This window comes from Bubalus bubalis, chromosome 11 (genome assembly GCF_019923935.1).
Source record: "Bubalus bubalis isolate 160015118507 breed Murrah chromosome 11, NDDB_SH_1, whole genome shotgun sequence".
NCBI lineage: Eukaryota > Metazoa > Chordata > Mammalia > Artiodactyla > Bovidae > Bubalus > Bubalus bubalis.
Window position 1 is genome coordinate 60006860 of NC_059167.1, and position 13809 is coordinate 60020668.

At 42.5% G+C, this 13809-nt stretch overlaps 1 protein-coding gene and 1 long non-coding RNA gene across 5 annotated transcripts in view; both read left to right on the forward strand.

Moving 5' to 3' along the window:
- The first annotated feature begins 363 nt into the window (after positions 1–363).
- LOC123328090 lies at positions 364–3279 on the forward strand. Its single transcript, XR_006542854.2, has 2 exons — positions 364–1089; positions 2574–3279. It is a non-coding gene; the product is annotated as an uncharacterized LOC123328090 (long non-coding RNA).
- Positions 3280–8369: 5090 nt separating this feature from the next.
- CDKL1 (cyclin dependent kinase like 1) overlaps positions 8370–13809 on the forward strand; it is a 52989-nt gene continuing 47549 nt past the window's right edge. Inside the window, exons 1-2 of one of the 4 annotated variants that reach the window (XM_044925134.2) lie at positions 8370–8681; positions 9235–9508. In XM_044925134.2, coding sequence (XP_044781069.1) covers positions 9341–9508 — 168 coding nt within the window. In that variant the 5' untranslated portion in view covers positions 8370–8681; positions 9235–9340. Of the gene's footprint in view, positions 8682–8762; positions 9067–9221; positions 9509–13809 lie in introns of those variants that run through there. The other 3 variants (XM_025295806.3, XM_044925132.2, XM_044925133.2) reach the window with 3 other exon arrangements.

Here is a 13809-nt window from a genome sequence, read left to right on the forward strand (position 1 = left end):
GGAAGTAGAGTAACTTGCCTCACAGATGGTTCATAGTAGAGCTGGATTTGATCCCAGGCAGTCTGGCTCCAGAGTTCATGCTCTTACTGGGAGCATCAAGTCAGATGATACTGTAGAAAAATTAACATGTTGCTGCTTAAGGGGAAAGATTTCTTATCACTTAGAGGGGATATTGGTTAATTCATCTTTTTTACAAGGACCTACACATGGATTCATTTTAGATGCCTCACCATATCTCACTACTAATATTTGACAATGAGCCATTCTTATGAAAGCTATTTACAAGAATAGGATTTCCCCATGTGGGTCGTAACTATGATCTTCATTTAATCCTTGGCATGCATGCACCTTGAAAGTGACTTTATGAAACTATTCAGATCTTTTGGATCAATAAACACCTAAAAATTCAAAGGTTGACATGGACAATGTATCCAGGGTGCCAGAGGTTTGTGTTTGTACAAAGAGTTATTTAGACATCGATGAATAAACATCATAAAGTTTCTGTAGAGAAGGGATAGTTGAGAAGACTTAGAGTATTAACTCCATTCAAGAAACGTATGCATTTCTAAAAGAAGCTGTGTGAAAAGAGTCTCACTTTAAGAATATTTTTTAAGTGCAAATAGTTTCTACTTCCTGCCCCCTTCCTCCACCTTGTCTCACTCATGAATATTTGTTTTGATACCGGGTTTTCTTAAGGCAGATTTACATTTCTTTAACATGTCATTAGAGCTATCTAGTTAGAAGCCACAGTATGGTAGAAAGGATACAACTCAGAATTGAGACCCAGGTTCTAGGTCTGTTTGTTATCTAGAACAGATTTGGTTTTTGTCTGTGGAAAAAGTCATTTAGAGTTTTTGTATTTGTTTCCTCAAATGCTGGATGTGCCCTCTCTCCACAGAACCTGGTGAAGTGTTCTGAGAAGCAAAAAAGTACAATGCGAATTCCAGCCCTCCAGTTCTCGTATCTCCTTTCCTCCAGGGAAGACACTCACCAGGAGAGGCAGGCGAGCGGCTGTGAGCGTTGAGACAGTGTTTGATCTCCAGGAAGTCTCCTCTCAGCCTCCAGAGCCCAGTGTGGCGTCTGACCCAGGTCAGCCCCCAGAACAAGTCTGCTTCCCAAACAGCTATTTCTGTGTCACAGCTTTAAGCTGAGGTTCAGAAAGCAATTAATATTCTTTCTTATTTATTGTCTCATAAATTTTTTGGAAATTTATCTTTTTCCTAGAATATAATGATTCAAAAATCATGTAAACCCAGAAATGTCTGCAGATTGCCTATAATTAAGTGTGGTTAGCAGTTATCTGTCCAAAGTGGCACAGAGATGTATACCTTGCAACCTGGAGATTTAGTCCCTGAAAAAGTCTCACTTATACATTATTTTACCCGCTGGTGGCCCAGAGCCAACCACATAAACCTTCCAGGGTTTCATGTTAATATTGCTGAGCTCTCACAGAATTTGAGTTCGTTGGCAAAGTACTGGTGGTTATTTTAAAATCTGAAAATGCAAAAAAGTATTGACATTGTTAAAAGTATTGACATTGTAGACTCAGAAACAAAGTTTTCAGAAGAGGTGCTTTAAAAGAGGTTTATCATATATTAAGTGCAATGAGTATTTAAAGGGGAAATACACACAAAATAACTAAGGTTATGTTGATTAGGGATGAAAACATTTTATTCTATTGTTGGTTGTGCCTATATAGAAAGTCAAGAATGATAGGATTTTATTTTATTTAAATTGATCTTCCAGCATTTACACTGATTCTCCTTTGCTATCTCCAGATAAAGGGGAAAGTTATTTACTTCCTGGTTTTGTAATGTTTAAGCAGTGATTGGTTGGGAAGAACTGGCTGACACCTGGCCTTTCTTTAGGTTGTTCACAAGATGTTCTTAGCTGCAACTCCATTTTCCAGTGCCAGAGAGTGAGCTTTGAAAACAGATAAGAGTTGGGTTGAAACCTGCCATCAGCCCTGGATAGCTGGGTGGCTTCGTCGATGTGGATCAACCTCTCAGGGCCTCAGCATCTTCTTTAGTAAAATGGGGTATTCATAGTTAATAATTCTGACCAATTAACAAATCCAATCACAGAAGACTGTTATAAAGATTAGAGATAATGTGAATATTGAGCCTGAAACAGCAGTACCCCTAAAGGATAGTTTTTAACTTTTCTGTATGTGCCCTGGAAACCATTTCTGCTGCTGCTGCTAAGTCGCTTCAGTCGTTTCTGACTCTGTGCGACCCCATAGACGGCAGCCCACCAGGCTCCCCCGTCCCTGGGATTCTCCAGGCAAGAACACTGGAGTGGGTTGCCATTTCCTTCTCCAATGCATGAAAGTGAAAAGTGAAAGGGAAGTCACCCAGTCGTGTCCAACTCTTAGCAACCCCATGAACTGCAGCCTACCAGGCTCCTCCGCCCATGGGATTTTCCAGGCAAGAGTACTGGAGTGGGGTGCCATTGCCTTCTCTGGAAACCATTTCTAAATCCATGTAAAGCAGAGAAAGTAAGTTCAAAGTTCCTCAAGCGGCTGTACCATGTCATTTGAAGATCACAGTGACTAAGCTCCCTTTCCCTTACAGGAAACCTAAGTGAAGGGGGAAAAGCTTGAAGCATTGCCCTGGTTTTGGCACTCGGCTGAGGCCTCAGCATTCTGCTCAACCTCACCAAGGTCTGCTCTTCAGAACTGAGAGCTGCACACAGAGGAAGTTGCTGAGCCACTGTGATAAGGAAGCATAATGACAAGACTTACTTTCCTGGCAACTTGGAAAAAAGAAAGCTTTTTAACCTTGCATAAGTACTTGTGTCAACTCCCAATGTCCTGTACATTAACTCAAGAATCCTGACAGTCACTCCTATTGTGTGAGGTGTATTTGCAAAAGGGTTAGGAGCAAAGGTTCTGGAGTCACACTGCCTTCAGTCTAATCCTCACGTCACAACTCACTAGTTTTGTGTCCTGAAACACAAGACTAATCCATTCTGAAACATTTTCCTCACCTGAAACCCAGGATAATATTGATGCCCATCTCCTAGGGCTGTTGGAAGGCTCATTTACAATCTTAGCACAATGCCTGCCACGAAGTAAGTACTAGTTAAATAATTATTGCTATTGTTGTTTGGCCAATAGTAATTATCTTGCACAAAATCAAACACCAGTAAGAAGGTGGAAATCCTAGTCTTCTGACTCCAAATCCCAGGCTCTTTCTCTTACCATACTTTACGCTACTGAATGTTTATTGCTTCGTTAAATGATTAAAATACCACAGTACTGTTTGTGTTATCCATTGACACTGAAGCATTCTCTCTAATTATGCAGTGCAAATCAAAGATCGCTTTAAATAGAAAATAATAATGTTGTTTCACTGTTCTTTGCACTTGCTTGAGCAAAAGAACTCACATATCACACTACGTCTTACCCTCCCAGAAACCCTGCTTCCTGGGAGTTATAATTCTTTGATGTGTGTGCTCAGCCGTGTCCGACTCTTTGTGACCCTATGGACTGTAGCCTGCCAGGCTCCCCAGGCTCCTCTTCTGGGACTTTTCAGGGGAGAATACTGAAGTGGGTTGACATTTCCTACTCCAGGGGATCTTCCCAACCCAGGGATCGAACCCACATCTCTTGCATAGCCAGGTGGATTCTTTACTGTTGCACCATCTGAGAAGCTATAATTCTTCAATAGCAAAATCAATTTCAGGCTTGCCAGCTGAAAGGACTGACTGCAATTCGACAGTGTAGAGGTCATATTATCCCTCCATTTTGGGCCAAATGGTGGCATCAACTGTTTATCTCCCTTTCACAGTTGTTCTCTCATATTTTGCTCCAACTTCCTCCAAATACAACAGCTGGTATAACTGCAGATCCCACCAGCTTTCTGGTTCATTGCTTAGTTAGCCTTAAATAGCTGTATGCTTGCTTCCTACTTCACTTCTGGGCTTGGCAACACTCCAGGCTCCTTGGGTACTGAACCTTGTGAAGTCCGTAAATTAATTTTCCAGACTAGCCTGGAATGAACTTCAGACAAGGTAGCTCTGGAGAAATTCACATTAACTTTTTTCACCTCATTTAAAAATAATTTTTCAAATTGTCAAATAGAAACATTCACCAACATAGACCATATTCTGGGCCTTAAAACAAACCTCAACACATTTCAAAGAATTTAAATCACACAAAAGGATTTCTATGAAAGCAACCAAATTAAACTAGAAATCAACAGCAGAAAGACATCAGAAAAATCTCTTTTAAAAAAACGGTTGGAAATTAAACAACACAGTTCAAAATAACCCATAGATCAAATAGGAAGTCATGAGGGGAATTATAAAATATCTTGAGCTGAATGAAAATGAAAATACAACATATTAAGATGTCAGGGATGCATATAAAGTCTTGCTTAGAGGAAAAGTTATGGCATTAAAGGCTTATATTAGAAAAGAAAGATCTAAAATTAGTGATTTAAGCTTTAATCTTAAAAAAAAGCTAGAAAAAGCAGCTAAAAGCAAAGCAAGGAGAAGGAAGAAAATAATAAAAGAGATGAAATCAATGAAATTGAAAGACAATTGAAGTCAATTAAATCAAAAGCTATTTCTTTTTAAAAATCAATAAAACTGATAAGCCTTTGTCAAACTGATCAGGAATAAGAAGGGGAAAAAAACCCTCAAATTACTAATATAAAAAATGACAAGAAATTCCCTGGTGGCCCTGTGGTTAGGATGCTGAGTTTCCATTGCATGAGGCAGATGTTCAATTACTGGTCAGGGAATTAAGATCCCTTATGCTTCAAGGCATGGTCAAAAAATAGAAAAAAAAAATTTTTGTAATTACAGAGAGAACACTATTATATAAAGGATAATAATGTAATGCTATTATATAAGAATAACTTTATGCCCATAAATTCAAATATCTAGATGAAACAGACAAATTCCTTGAAAGACATAAACTCTCAAAGCTCACTCAAGAAGAAATAGATATCCTGAATAATGCATGCTAAGTTGCTCAGTCATGTTCGACTCTTCATGGCCTTTTGAACTGTTGCCCACCAGTTCCTCTGTCCATGGGATTCTCCAGGCAAGATTACTGAAATGAGTTGCCATGCCCTCCTCCAGGGGATCCTGCTGACCCAAGGATCAAACTCTCATCTGAATAGTACTATATTTTAATAAGGAAGTAAAATTTGTAATGAAAAACATTTCAACAATGAAAATTCCAGGTGACTCTACTAGCAAATTCTACCAAACGTTTAAGAACTAAATAATACCAATTTAACATAAACTTCTCCATAAGACAAAGAAACACTTGCCAACTCATTTTATAAGATCAGCATTACCTTGATACCCAAACAGACAAAAACATGAAAATAAAACAATAGATATCTCTCAGAAAAAAGGTAAAAATTCTTAATAAAATATTATTAGTAAACTCTAGGAATGCATCAACGGAAAAGGTGATGGCACCCCACTCCAGTACTCTTGCGTGGAAAATCCCATGGACGGAGGAGCCTGGCAGGCTACAGTACATGGGGTCGCGACGAGTCGGACACGACAGAGCGACTTCACTTTCACTTTTCACTTTCATGCATTGGAGAAGGACATGGCAACCCACTCCAGTGTTCTTGCCTGGAGAATCCCAGGGACAGGAGAGCCTGGTGGGCTGCCGTCTATGGGGTCACACAGAGTCGGACATGACTGAAGCGACTTAGCAGCAGCAGCAGCAGCAGGAATGCATCAAAGTGATAGAACACTATAACCAAGCTTGTTTTATCCCAGGAACATAAGGTTGATTCAACATTTTAAAATCAAAGTAATTCACTATATCAAGAGACTAAGCAAGAAAAATCATATTATTATTTCAATAGATGCAGAAAAGTATTCGACAGAATTCACCATACATTCATTATTAAAACAAAACAAACAAACAAAAAACACCTTTCAGCCAATTGCAATTTTTCCTAATCTAATAAATAGCTTCTCTGTTAGTTCTTTACTGCTGTGTAACAACCCCCAAACATATATACCAAACAATTATTGTCTCACAGTTTCAGGAGGTTAAAAGGAATCTGGGTATGACTTAGCTGGTGCCTGTAAACTAAAGCCTCTCACAAAAGTGAACTTAGATTGTCTGCTGGGGCTACAATGTCATCTGTAGGCTCACTGGAGTAGGGGTGGTGGTAGGGAGATCCACTTCCAAGCTCATTCACAAGATGGTTGGCAGGATCCAGTTCCTCACAGAATGCTGGATTGAGTGCCTACTGTCTTCTTGGCTGTTGGTCTCCTCAATTCCTTGCCACGGGGCAGTTCACAGCATGGCATCTGGATTCCCTCAGAGGAAGTGAGTGAGAGAGTACAAGAGAAAACTCAAGGCAGAAGTCATCGTCTGTTTGTAACCTAAGCTCAGAAATGATATGCCATTACTTTAAACATATTTTATTCCTTAGAAGTGAGTCACCAGGTCAGGCCTACATTGAATGGAAGGGCATGAATACCATGAGGCAGAGATCACTGAGGGCCATCAATGACTGCCTACAAAGAAATCTAGTTAGTGCCAGATACTTAGCGGTGCAAGATTGAATGTTTTCGTCCTAAGATCAGTAGCAGGCACATATGCTCTTACCACTCCTATTTGCTGTCACGCTGGAGGATGTACTAAGTGCAATAAGGCAAGGAAAAGAAATAAGAAGCACACCACTTAGGAAGAACAAACTGTCCCTATTCGGAGATGACAGGATTGTCCACAGAGAAAACCTCAAGGAATTTACCAAAACCTTCTGGAACTTTTAAGTGAGAAAACAGATGACAAATTAGCATATGAAAAACTGCTCCATGTTAGTCATTAGGGAAATGCAAATTAAAACCACAAGAGACCATTACCCATCTTTTAGAATGACTGAATCAAAAGAAGTGAATACCAAAAAAAAAAAAAAAAAGAAGTGAATACCAAATGTTGGCAAAGATACAGAGTAATTGGGACATTGCTGGCAGGAATGTAAAATGGTACAGTCACTTTGGAAAACATTTTGGCAGTCACTTACAGTAATATATACTTAACATATGACCCAGCAGTACTCCTCCTATGCATTATTTTCTCAAGAGAAGTGAAAACATATGTTCACACAAAAGACCATACACTAATATTTATAGTGGCTTGGTTTATAACCACCAAAACTGGAAACAACTCAAATGTTCAGTTGGGAATGGATAAACAATATCCAGACAATGGACTACTATTGCTATTGCTATTGCTAAGTCACTTCAGTCGTGTCCAACTCTGTGTGACCCCACAGACGGCAGCCCACCAGGCTCCCCGGTCCCTGGGATTCTCCAGGCAAGAACACTGGAGTGGGTTGCCATTTCCTTCTCCAATGCATGAAAGTGAAAAGTGAAAGTGAAGTCGCTCAGTCGTGTCCGACCCTCAGTGACCCCACGGACTGCAGCCTTCCAGGCTCCTCCATCCATGGGATTTTCCAGGCAAGAGTACTGGAGTGGGGTGCCATTGCCTTAAGGAACTAGTGATACATGCAACAACATGGATGAATCTCAAATCTATTAAGAGAAAGAAGCTTAGCCTCAAAAGGCTATATAATGTATAATTCCATTTATATGACATGCTGGAAGAGGCATAACTATAGAGACAGAAAACACAATTTGCAAACAATTTTGGGGGAGTTCACAAACCACCTCTAGCTCATCCCTGGACCCCATCCATACGCCACTCCATTTTCAAGGCAGCCACCAAACTCTCTCCTCCTAACTGCAGCTCCTTCCTGAACCCTATCTAGATTTACATTTAGTGACATTCTGCTTGGCACAGGATTGGTCCCCATTTCATAGACAGTATGAAAATATTCTCTCTTCAGCTATTGCTTCCAGGGCGACATCCATCTTGATCCTGCGCTTATGGAATGGAAAAGATGATAAAATACTGAGGCAATCTGCCCAGGGGCAAGTTACCATATTTTGAGATTTCCCCCAGGTCCATTCATTTTCCTTCATTGTGCTCAGACCAGAGCGAGGAGCCAGTTGGGAGAAGGATGTAAATAAGGAATGTAAGACAAGGCAGGCTCTGTGAGCCTCCATCTCCCAAGTTATAAGCCCAGCTCTAATGGAACCGTACCTGCCTCCACCGCCCTGCCAGCTTGTGGGAAGGAAGTGTAGACGGTTTCAGTCATCATACTGTCACCATTCTTCCACTTTTCGTGGATCCCTTTCTCTCATTCATTCGTCACCGGTTGCTACAGCACTGAACAGGGCAGACACAGAGGCTGCCCTCAAGGCGTGTTCAGTCCCGCAATAGGAGGTCACAGTTATCACCCCGTGTAGTACAGGCTGCGAGGGAAGTGGGAGGGGGGCAGGGGCGGGGGGCGGGCGGGTGCGGCTCCCAGCGCAGGCGTCTTTGCAGCAGACTGCCAGAGCTGCGTTTTCCACGACCTGCTGGAGTTGGCAATCTTGCAGGCCTCCTCTCCCGGGGCAGAAGGCCACGCACAGCTCCTCCCGGGTCCCGAGTGCCGCCCACCCGGGCCTCTCGCCGCACCTAGGACGGCGGCCGGGTCTAGGAGGGACGCCTATGGGCGCGGCGGCCCCGCCCTGGCCAGCCTGGGGCGGAGGCCGGTTCCCATAGGGATCGCGGGCCGGCGGGCTGCGACAGAACGGGGCCAGAGTCTGCGAGGCTGGAGCGAGGCCGGCGGGGCAACCGCGGCGCTGTGAGTCCCGGGCGGGGAGGGAGGCACGGGCCAGGCCGCCACGTGGCGCCGCATGAGGCTGCGCGGCGCCGGGCAGAGCTCGGGTGGGAAGCCGGGGCGAGGTAGGAGGGTCTCCCCCCGGCCCCGCGCGGCGGCAGGACGGCGTTGCCCTGCTCCTTGCGGGCTCCGGGCCCTACCTCGCGGGGCTCTCCCCTCCTGTCCCGCCCCGCCGCCGCCCCCGCGGGGAGTCGGGCGGTGTCTTCTTGCGGAAAGGAAACAAGACCCGATATTAGAACCGGGGAAGCCCTTAACCTTCCAGGTCCTCCAGCCAGCTCATGTGTCTTAGATCGGATGAACCTGACATTGAAAAGATAGTCTTACAACTCGGCTCGTTTCAGGATGACAGGTTACATTTTAACTTTCAGGGTATATACAACAGAGGATTAAACTTGAGTTACCAAAGGCAGCTGACTCCAGGCCGTCGTCTTTGACCGAGCGGCCACGGCTGAGGGGCGAGGGTTTAAGGGACTGGGTTGATTCCTAATTGTGTAACAACTGCAGTCTTCTGTCTTAGGTCCTTGACAAAGACCCATCGTTGAGTGGGGCTGTTCATGCCAATATTTACTAAGCGACATTTTCAAACTATGTGAAGATCCATTTTAAGAATTTATTCATCAGTGATGGAGAAGTATGAAAAAATTGGGAAAATTGGTGAAGGATCCTATGGAGTTGTTTTCAAATGCCGAAACAGGGACACAGGTCAGATTGTGGCCATCAAGAAGTTTCTGGAATCAGAAGATGACCCTGTCATAAAGAAAATCGCCCTTCGAGAAATCCGCATGCTCAAGGTAATTTCTTTAAGGTGAATTTTCAGGAACTAAAAAAAAAAAAAAAAAAAAAATTAAAGTGAGTCATGTTATATGAAATAAATGCCTTGAGATGTGGTCACATCTTCCTTCACAGACTTTGGTCCTCAATGATACAGATGGGGTATCTGTGCACCAGTCACCAATTGTATAATGAATTAGAAAGTCAAAGGTGTGGGGAAAGATGGTCTTCACTTTCAGACTTGCTGTGGGATATTTTATTTTTCTTCCCGGTAGCTTCTTTCACATGTCACCTGTAGATCTGGTTCAAGATCATCAACTTTAACAGTATAGGAACTTTCCACAACTCCAGTCTGCTGGTGTGCATGATTTTTAAACTTCTAGGCTAGCGTCTGTTGATATTCTTAGTCTGTGAAGAGAATTAATCATTCACCTGTTTTCAAACTCCCAGGAAGCTGACAGGTTCTCATTACATCTAGCATTGATCTACTGCTGAGCTTCATAATGTCTTTGTCTTGTCTCTAGAAGAAGGATTTTTCTGTAAGTTAAATGATTGCTTTAAAAATGTTCACTAGTTAGCTCTTGGAGACCATGATACTTGGAGGGGGTGAGTGTTTATTACAAGCTGAAAGTATCTGTTTCCTGAAATGGAAATGAAGAAGGAAAGTATTTTTCCTTCATTTTTTTATTTCTGTGAAGATGAACTCCAAATCCTGCCCTATGTAGAGTGCGACCTGCAGTGAACACAGTGGAGGTTCTTTCAACAGATTAACTTTTTCTGTTGGGTCTGGTTTTAAACAGGACCTAGGACTTCCCTGGTGGCTCAGACAGTAAGGCGTCTGTCTACAATGCAGGAGACCCGGGTTCAATCCCTGGGTCGGGAAGATCCCCTGGAGAAGGAAATGGCAATCCACTCCAGTACTCTTGCCTGGAAAATTCCATGGACAGAGGAGCCTGGTAGGTTACAGTCCATGGGGTCGCAAAGAGTCGGACACGACTGAGCAACTTCACTTTCACTTGCTGTGTTCTGACATGTGTAACTGACTATCCAACAAGGGAAGAGCAGCCTCGTGGGGGCTGAGTGGAATATCTGGGGAGTCTCCTCTTACCTCTGCTGCTGCTGCTGCTAAGTCACTTCAGTCATGTCCAACTCTGTGTGACCCCAGAGATGGCAGCCCACCAGGCTCCCCTGTCCCTGGGATTCTCCAGGCAAGAACACTGGAGTGGGTTGCCATGTCCTTCTCCAATGCATGAAAGTGAAAAGTGAAAAAGAACCGAAAAAGAAAGGGTAGGTGTTGCCAATAAATTAGGAAGTCAGATGTGTTTTCTTGAATAACTGAATACTGATGTCCTCTGAAGGATAGGCGTGTACGCAGGACCCTGATTTCAAGGCACACAACACTCCATTCCCCAAAATCAAGGGCACAGCTGTAGACTCCTCTGGTCTATGTGAGGTGATGGGACTAGATTACCAGTAGAGCCTGTCCCTTCAAGCCCTAACTTGTCTGAATTCTTGATATTCTTGATAATGGGTGCTTAAATATTTACTGAATAAATGAATTGAGGGTTTGTTAAATCAAGTCATGTTTTTTCCATATATTTATTCAGTAAATATTTATGGAGTCTCATTATACCTAAAATAATGTTTGCATTAAAGTGTACATCCTGTCTTAGAGATGTGTAACTGGTGGGAGATGAATTCTCCCACAGCTCTCACTCCCAGTAGACTGAGTTCCTAGTGGGCAGGGCCTGTGTCATTCACCTTGTGTTCCCATGCCTGGTATGAGCCCTCTAAATAAAGTGTTTGGAGGCTTGTTTGAACTAGACTTTGAAATGTTTAGGGAAGCATGGAATGAGAGATAAGGTGTTCAGGGCAGCCAGTCTCTGCTAGGGAGAAAAAAAAAAGGTGCATAGTGGAAAGCAGTATATGGAGGGAACACAGGTAACCCCAAAGTCTTATCCAAGATTCCTGCTGGGTGCTAACAGGCCTGGGAGAAAAGAGAAGGAAAGGAAGCCAATGTCCATTAAGAAGGGGTGCAAGGAATGTCCTGGAATACAGGTCTGGCCCTGGGATAAGTGATGGTTTGCACATCCATGCACCTGGTCCCAGATGCCCATCCTGCCTTGGGGACTTGTTGTTGTCCATGAGAACAAGAAATTGGTGAGGTCTAGGTTCGTGTTTAGGGCCCCGTCTGAGCTGCATTCAAGGCATTGCTCCATTGACCATGGAAGGGGAATACTAACCTGGGCACGAAGCACAGTTCTGTGAACTCAAGGGCTCACTGAGTGTGCATTCCTAGGGTTTTCCTTGCATACCCCTCACAGAGTTGAGGCTGTTAATGACCTTTGCTAAGATCAGGAAATAGGATGACTGAGGCTAAAGGTATCTTAGTGACCTTAGTGGGTGAGATTGGTCAAGGGCTGAACCCCAGACTGCCCTTATTGTGATAAGGAAGGTAAAAAAAAGCATATTAAGACCAGATATAGAAGGCTTCAAATGCCAGGCTGAAGAGTTTGGCTTCCACCTGAAAAGAAGGAAACCAGCTAAGATATTTTTAGTAGAAAGTTATCATTTGCAGACTTTTAAATTTCATGAATCAATAAACTTCAAAAACAATATTTTTACAGATTGGGTGGTCAACATTTGAAGAAACTAGTTTACCACCATTACTTCATAAACAAAAGGACATTTTAATATTTTTTAAAAACTAGGAACGATATAACTTTAGGAGAAAGCAGTCTTCCTGAGAGAGTAGTTGACAACTAAGACAACATCTCTCTGTATATACGTTTCTCTGGTGTGTGAGAGGATACAAGTGTAACAGTGTATGTGTGTATGAGAGGGAGATCATTGCCCCTATTTTTCCCATTTCACTATCCATTGATGAAAATGTAGACTTCATTTGTTTTGTGCAGCCTAAATGTCACAAAATTAGTACTATGTCTGAGAACAAAACTCCCTGGATCAGATGATGTCTTACTTTTAGGATCTATCTGATACAACAAAATTCTAATACTACAAAAGAAAGGAATGGTCCCTTGGATTTTATATTATAGTAGAATTTGGCATGTATCTATCCTCAGATATGTTTTTAAGACCATGTATTTAATGACTTAAAGCAACTCCTAATAATTGCTATTGGACTCTTTTAAAAATTACAGTTGTTTCCATTAAGCAGATAAGATCATGGGAGTGAACTGTCCAGCAGTCAATTGCTTAATTATTAAGGCAGCACATCTATAGTGTTTCCTGTTCTTGATGTGAAGCATATATGAAGATGTAACCATTCATTGGTAAATGGTTTTAAGGATGAAAATTATTATCAAGAAACCAATTTTGCTAATATTTTTAGAAAACATATTTTTCTGAACATTTGAAACACTTTTCAAATAGTATTACTTCATGCCACTTGGGGAAAAAAAAGTATAACACGTTTTTATGAGATAAATTCAGTATTTGTACTCATAAATTGCTTTCTAAATGTAATCCACTCTTCACCAAGAAGTCCTATTGCAGTCAACCCTTTAATATTTTCATTTTGAATCTTATTTTTTCCAGGTTACATAATTAGGCTTTTAGAAAAATAAACAATGGCTCCAGTTAAAATTAGCCCAGGGACTTCCCTGGTGGTCCAGTGATAAAGAATCCACCTTGCAATGCAGGGGATTGAGCGTTTGGTGCCTGGTCGGGGAACTAAGATCTCACGTGCTGAGGAGCCTGTAAGCTGGGGTGCCACAACTAGAGAATCCACGCGCCTCATGGAAAGATCCGATATGACACAATGAAGGTCCAGTGTGCCGCAACTAAGACTTGACCCAGCCAAACAAATACATGAACTAAATAGTCAGCTCATACTCTAAAACAGCAGTGACAGAAATAAAATTATACTGCAGTACCCGAGCACAAAGCGACTATCCCACCCTTTCTCAAACTCACTTTCCACTGTGGGAAAAAAAAGAAGTCAATATTTTCAGTCAGTGTTTTTTTGTTTATTTTTTAGTATTTATTTATTTATCTGGCTGCCCTGGGTCTTAGCTGCAGCATGTGAGACCTTTTAGTTGCGGCATGTGAACTCCTAGGTGTGGCATGTGGGATCTAGTTCCCTGACCAGGGATTGAACTCGGGCCCCCTGCACTGGGAAGATGGAGTCTTAGCCACTCGCCAACCATGGAAGTCCCTCAGTCAGTGGTTTTGATGAGACACCTGCGTGTAAGACAGTTGACACGTGTTCATTTGGCGTGAACACAGGAATTTCTGCAGAACGCCTGCCATGTCCCAGGCACTGTTCTAGGTGTCTGTCCTCACAAATGAGAGACTAACA